The sequence below is a fragment of the Morus notabilis genome, unplaced genomic scaffold (genome assembly GCF_000414095.1).
Source record: "Morus notabilis unplaced genomic scaffold, ASM41409v2 Scaffold666, whole genome shotgun sequence".
Classification (NCBI taxonomy): domain Eukaryota; kingdom Viridiplantae; phylum Streptophyta; class Magnoliopsida; order Rosales; family Moraceae; genus Morus; species Morus notabilis.
In genome coordinates, this window is record NW_010359376.1 from 176,059 (window position 1) to 183,487 (window position 7,429).

Sequence of the window (7,429 nt, forward strand, 5' to 3'; positions counted from 1 at the left end):
TTATTATTTAAATAATGTGATTATTTAAATTTGAATTTGAACATATCTAGATTTATCCATTTAAACTTATTTGATAGGTTGTTTAATTTAGAATTCAAATTAATTTAAGTTTGACTTAAATTCGAATTTGAATCTGAATTGGACTACTGGATAAAGGATAAAATCTCTTCATTCCCTATCTGAGATAGGCGCCATACACAGGGATAAAATCCTAGAGTGTGGCCGGCCACCAAGTGGATAAGGGGAAGGGATTTTTTGTTCCAAATTCAAAATTAGAGATAAGGATTTGATTCTATTTTGAAGTTTGACTTCTTCTCTTTAAATATGAGAAAGATAGAAAATTGGAGAGACAATTTTTAAAACATATTTTCAGCCCTAAAAGAAGTGTGGCCGAATTTCTCATAGAGTGAAAAATAGAGAGCAAAATTTTTCTCTAAAAATTCCACATCGTGCATGCGTTGGTGTTTGTGGAAATTCGAGTGTTTCAGAAACCTATTTTGTCTCACGTGTGCTCACACATACGTCTACGTGGAATCAAGGAATTGACGTGGAAGACTTTGGTATTCTAAACACAAAGCTCGGAGCAAGGACTGTTCGTGGTCAAAGAAATTCAAGTTATCATCCGAGTCGGCTTCCAGGTATTTTTCGGTTGATCCTTGAATGATGTAAATTAATGTGATTAATTTATTCGTGCGTAAATTAATATAATCTATAAAGTATGTCAAAAGTTTTATGAAAAGTTTTCGCTGTTTTTCCCCACCACGCTTCCGCACCCGAATTCGATTCGGGAACCAGCACTTACCAACCAAATGCAAAAGTTATATATGGTAATTCTCTCCAGTACTAGTCATTAGCAACAACAATATTTGTTCTTGGGCTAAAAGTTTCATCAATTTGGTAATTAATTAACTAATTAACCAGAAGAGAACAATATTTGCATATTGTTGCATTAGTAGACTCATCTTGAGATATATATGATCAATTCAAATATTTTTGCCATTTGAAATTTCTTTTATTTTTCATTTTAGTCGTTCAACTAGAATCTTTAGCTAACTTTCCTAATTCGTTTCTTTTTTAATTGAAAATAATTAGATATCATCAACTTTACCCAGTTCTACAATTTGGTTAATTTTGCACAAAAAGTTTTCAGCAAATTTTTACTCGTATAACAATATTGCCGGGACCAAAATGCTGAAAACTAGTCCTCGTATATAAAAATATGACCTATTGTTGTAGTAATTTTTAGCAATTTGGTCCAATATTAACAAAAATTCTAACATGTTGTAGACATGCAACTGTCCACTCACTGCATCAACAAAACAGAAAGGAAGACTTGTAACTTTTTTATTACAATATTTTTCTCGTAAAAGTTTAAATTTCTGTTCAACGTATGAAACAAACGGATCAAACATCAATCCAGTACTTCCCTCAATTCTTCTTCTAATTTAAATCTTTCAAAAAAGGTGACAAGGTCTATGGTTTAATTACATGACCCATTTTTCTCAAGGAAAAAATGAACAAAAAGGAAATCCTCTATAATTTACACATTAGTCTCTCAAAACCAAACGGTCCGCCAACTTATTCTAATATTCCCTACTCATGCCTAATCCGTCAATTAAAATTCAACTTGAAACATCGAATCATCCATATATTGCACTAATTCAAAATTTTTATTGTATAATAACTTGAAGAAAGTTCATGCATGGAAGATTGTTGCTAATCACAACCATATATATTCTGTTTGTCCTCTTATATATATATATACACACACACACACACACACAGATATAGATATATATATATATATATATATATATATATTCTACGTGTGAGATTGATATATAATTGAGGGACTAGACAAGCTTTTCTGGTGAGCTTATTAGTAATATTTGTGAATAATTTTACTCACACAACTATATATGATCATGAGAAGTTATCAGCTTTAATATATATATATATATATATCTTTTTTTAAGGCACGGGTGAGACAACCCATGTGATGTAGTACCGACCCGCACATGTATAATTCTCTAATGTCAATCATTATTAGAGTTTCAATCTTCACACGAAAACAATGCCAGAAGCGTCCGATTGAGGCCATTTGTAAATGTGAAACACATAAACCATTCAAATTCTGCTTTCAACAATCACATTATTTTGGTTCAATGATTCTCTTTTTCTTTTTAGCCTTGGAGATCAAAACAAAGATTCCTATTTCGTAGAGGCTTCCACGTTTAGTTACTTATATATGCTTTTATTGTACAAATTATAAATTGTTCCTTCACGAAACAGTTTTATTTTATTTTATTTTTGCTTTCAGAATCCGTCATCAGATTAGTTGAAGAGTATAAAGTATATACTATGAGCTTATTTAATGATATTAAACCAAGGTAGTGTTTGCTTTATGGCTTTGGATTATTTGGTGCAATTTAAATTGAGAGTATGTTTCAAATTAGTGTTTGAGAGATACAGTTAAAACTAATGGTTTTTAGGATTTGAAACCTCCCTAAATTTATTCATTTTGAACCAATATGCAAATATGGATGGTATCATGAAGTATACCGCGCGTGTGTGTGTGTGTGTGTGTGTGTGTGTATATATATATATATATATATATATAAAGTAGTTGAACATTATCATGTAATTTTTGAATATTATAAAGAATGAGAGGGACTATGGTATTTTGCACATTTGTCCCCTTAACTTAAGGCTTTAGCAGCTTGTTACCCTCTAAAATTAATCTCCGTAATTTGTTTAAAAAAAACTTGCTAAACCATTGCAATATGTACCCTATTTTGCTGATGGTCTGAATTGGTGGCAGAAAATCTCATTTGACTAAAAATTCTAACATCCCAATTAAAATCCTAACATAAATATTGTCTCTATTGCTAAACTCTCAATTCCTTAAATTTGACAAAAAAATCGAAGCAAATTTATTAAAATGGGCCACATTGCAATACAGTTTCACGAGTTGGAAGAGTAGATTAATTGCCAAAATTAAAATTTTGAGGACAAGTTGCCAAATTCCATAAAAGTTTAGTAGGTAAAATTGTTAAAAACCCCATGGGAATAACTAGCATCACAATTTTTTTCAGAAAAAAAAAGCATCACAATTTTCTAAAACACATCCGAAAAGTTTGTTGATGATACTAATCAAGAAATATCTAAATGAGTTTTACCAAAAGTGATCATAATTCAATTTCCAGCCATTTATTTATTCATGAACATGAATCATATTATATGAGTCTTTATCAACAATACATAAACCATTATTGAAAGTGTTAACCAATATACAACTTTTATCTTCTGAAATGTCGGGAAAGAATTATACTCATACTTCACATGTACGTACAATAAACAACTGATAATGGAGACGAATATAATTATTATTGTATGGATATAATGGAGTAAATAGTGGTCTTGCACGCAATATAGAAGACATTTTGAAACATAAAGGCAAATTTTCTTTGTTTTTATTGGTGAAAGAGTATCGTCATCAATTTCATCAATTTATCCCACTAAAACAAAAGAAAAAAGTACAACGTTCTACAATTATGTACTTTGTTCCGCACGTACAATTTGTATATGAGCATATAATTGATCGATCAGATAAATCTCATTACAAGATAATTCATGCTTTATTGATGATATTTTTTTTTTGTCTGTTCATGTATTTTGAGCTATTTTTTTCCTTTCATGATATATATATATATATATGTATATAGTGTGAGTTTTTTTTTTTTTTTTTTTTTTTTTTTTTTTTAAATTTTTTTTTTTAATGAATCTACTCTTACAATTTTTTTTTAAAAATATACATTTTTAAAAAAAAAATAGACAGTAAAATTTTAATATCGAATATATAAAATTAGAGAGTTTCTCTAGTAGTTCCTCCCTATCGGTAGTCCCAATTTTTAATCATTGGATCTGGTCAAAATAATATCAAATTAAAAAGTATTCAGAACAAACAGATTTTGATACCTGACGGTTGAAAAGTAAGAAACACCATTAATCCCATTTTACAGGGAGTGTAAGAGAAACTCCATAAAAAGCCTTTTAAGTTTAACTTAGTAGGAATGGAAAAGGAAAAAAGAAGAAGAAGGAAAGTATAGAATTATTAAAATGTTTAAACATAACAACAATAAATAAGAAATTTAATAATTTATTTTTTAGAAATATTTTAAATAATTTTAGTTTTTGGTGTAAAAATGCGATAAATTTTGAATTAAAAAAAAGATGAAACTAACTAAAAATATGCGTGTTAAAGTATGCTTATTTTAGTCATCATACTTTTTCACAACAACTTTATATATAGTTTACCAAACATCTAAATTTTTACTTTTAATATTCACAACAATTTTAAAAATAAAATAAAAAAATTACTAAAGACTTATATGTTTCTGGTCACAACAATTTCTAACTAATAGCATATCCAAATTTTTACTTTTAATATTCACAACAATTTTAAAGACTTATATGTTTCTGGTCACAACAATTTCTAACTAATAGCATATCAACAACAAAAAAATTTCAACAGCATAACAATTCCAACTTGACCCTGTAATCTAAGTTGACCTCCCTCTCCCTTATGTGAAGTTATTTTATGCTACTATCGTATACACTGCAAGAGCTAAATGGTTCTTTAAATTTATGCTATTTTTATAATATATCTCATAATCAAATCCCATGAAAGAATAGAACAACAAGATGGCAATGAAGCACTGCAGCCAAAGAAACAGCACCTTTCAGGTGCTGGCAGTGCAACCATAGGCTCTGCAGCGTCTTCCCGAGCATGCAAGCGCGCTGCAGCGCATGTCAGAAAATTCCTGCAGGCTCTAGTGCGCAGGAGGCATGTTGCAGCGCCTACTATGTAGCCCTTCGGGGCCTGTTGCTCTATTTCATGCGTTGCAGCGTGAAAAAACATCCGCTGCAACGCCAATATTGCAGAAAACAACATTTTCGTGTGATTTTAAGATTTGAAACGTTATGAACCATTGTAACTATTGGTGATATATTTTCACACATATTCGAACACCTATTAGCAACAAAGATAACTGTTGTAATAGATGTATTAATCCGTGATGACATAGAATTGGGATGTCGTTTGGCAAGTTTTCATTTGTGGTTTGTGCTTTTGTGCTAAGTCTCACGATTTTGGAGCAAGCACTATTAAGCCCGTTCAGAACTTCAGATGTTTTAATTAAAATTTAAAATTTAATATAAAAGAACACTGTGACAAAGCATTTTAAATGGTTAAATCCTCGTACGAAACTTGCTTTATATGTTTGGTGGGAGAGAGATAGAGGGAGGAAGAGAGGTGGAGGAAGAGAGACGTAAGAGTTTTAGAGTGCGTTTAGAGTAAGGATCTGTGTCATAGTTTAGATCATGATTCGTAACTCGTTACAGTATTTTTTTTTACAAAAAATATACATAAATGATTCTAAATTATGGTTCTGAATCTATGAACTAAACGTCTCCTTAATCTCTTATTTGGTTAGAAAGAGAGGGGGAAGATGAGAGAGGAGAGGTGAAGGGAGACTCTTTCTATCCAGGTTTATTATTTTGCATCTATTTTTTAATGTAAGGATCCATACAATTTACCCATTAAAAACTCAAAAAGATTATTTTATCTTTAAAAAGTTTAGTATAAAATTAATAAAAAAAGATAAATAAATAATTAAATAAATATTAATTTATCCATCATTTTAACTCTCATTTCCTCTTACTAAACAACATAAAATATTACTATAATTCTCTCAATCCCTCACATGTTCTATACTATAAACTTTTTTCATAATGAAAATTGGTTTTTTAGTATTTTTTTTCCCCTGAAATGAGGTGCAAGAGTAGAAGTCAAATAGAAATTATGAGCCCGTTTGATTGGATGATTCGTTCTCTGATTCGAATCATAGTTCATAGTTCGTTATAATATTTTCTCTCATAAAAATATACATAAATTAAAAATAATTCTAATCTTATAATTCTAATTTATAAACTAAACAGACTCTGTATGTTGGAGAAGTCTACGGGAGATACTAGAAAAACTGTCATAAATTTGCATTATATATATAATTGCTCTTTCTTGTCAAAGTCAAAAGTACAATCCAAGCGCCAATACTCTTTATTCCTCCTTTTTTTTAATTATTATTAATATACAAAAAATAAATATAAAAGAAAGATCCCGTCTTAACCAGAAATTTCAAGAAGCTCGTGTTCCTTCTTTTCCATCCAATATAAATACCAAATAACACCATCCAATTTCCACACCAAATCCAAAAAAAAAAAAAAATGTCTCTCTTACAATCTCTCCTTTCCCAACGCAACGCTTTTGATCCTTTATATGGATTCTTCTTTTACGACTTGAGTTCTTCAGGAAATGATAATAGTAATGCCCTGCAGATGAACTGGAAAGAAACTTCCCATTCCCACGTATTCGAAATCGATCTTCCGGGACTCACAAAGGAACAAGTCAAGCTTGAAATCCATGAAGGAAGGATTGTCCACGTCAGCCACTACAAGAAAAAGGGTTTTTCGTAGCGATTAGTTATAGCGTTTTTTAAAAAACGTTACTGTTTTAGTCTATAATAGCGTTTATAAAGAGTTATAATATATATATACATATATATTAAAATTTGTTGACATTTTGACTGATTTGTTTTATATATATTTAAAAATATATAAATGTACAGATTACAATTACATTGGGCGGGCATTGGAAATAAATTTTCCAATTTTCCCGCTCGCTCCCTCCCCCTGTTTTTTTTTTTGCTTTGAAATGCGCGCAAGATACGAGAACCAGGGAAAGGAAAAAAAAAAAAAAACCTCTCATTCTCCCACACTGTCGAATAGTCATTTTGCCGGCCAAGGGAAACAACCTCATTCTCCTATACGGTATTGTGATCACTTTCCCTAAAATTCCTTAAGTTTTCTAAGTTATTTTCGGTAGATATATATATTAAAAAAACATGAAATATTTTAGCGGATTTTGAAAGTAGTTTCCCCCCAAATTTTCATTTTACTCGCAAATGTTTTGGAAGCTTTCAGATCAAAATTAAAATTTACCACTGCATGAGAGAAAGAAGTAGAATGCGGGTAAGTTGTGGAACTGAGAGAGGAGAGCTTTGAAAGCAAAATCTACAAGTGGGATACGACCATAAACCATTCTCAGAGCATAGCTATCCTTCAGAAATCAGCCCCACAAACGAACATCACACATTCCACCACCAACTGCCATCTCCCCATCTCTCTCTCTCTCTCTCTATCTCTCTTCCCAAATTCTCTTCTACGCTTATTCATCAGCGTTAAAAGAGAGAGAAAAACGTGAGAGACTCACGACGGAAGAAGAAATGCGCCGCCGTCGATTCCGACCACCTCTGGCCAACCCATAGTGATCCGAGATCAAATCCAAGAAGCCCATGAGGTGATCTACAAA

General features: G+C 31.0%; 1 protein-coding gene across 1 annotated transcript in view; it reads left to right on the plus strand.

Annotated features, from left to right (window-relative positions):
- The first annotated feature begins 6,285 nt into the window (after positions 1-6,285).
- The window catches only part of LOC21402165 (16.9 kDa class I heat shock protein 3), a 4,788-nt gene continuing 3,644 nt past the window's right edge, over positions 6,286-7,429 (plus strand). Inside the window, exon 1 of the mRNA XM_010094157.2 lies at positions 6,286-6,501. Coding sequence (XP_010092459.2) covers positions 6,286-6,501 — 216 coding nt within the window. The remainder of the gene's footprint in view (positions 6,502-7,429) is intronic.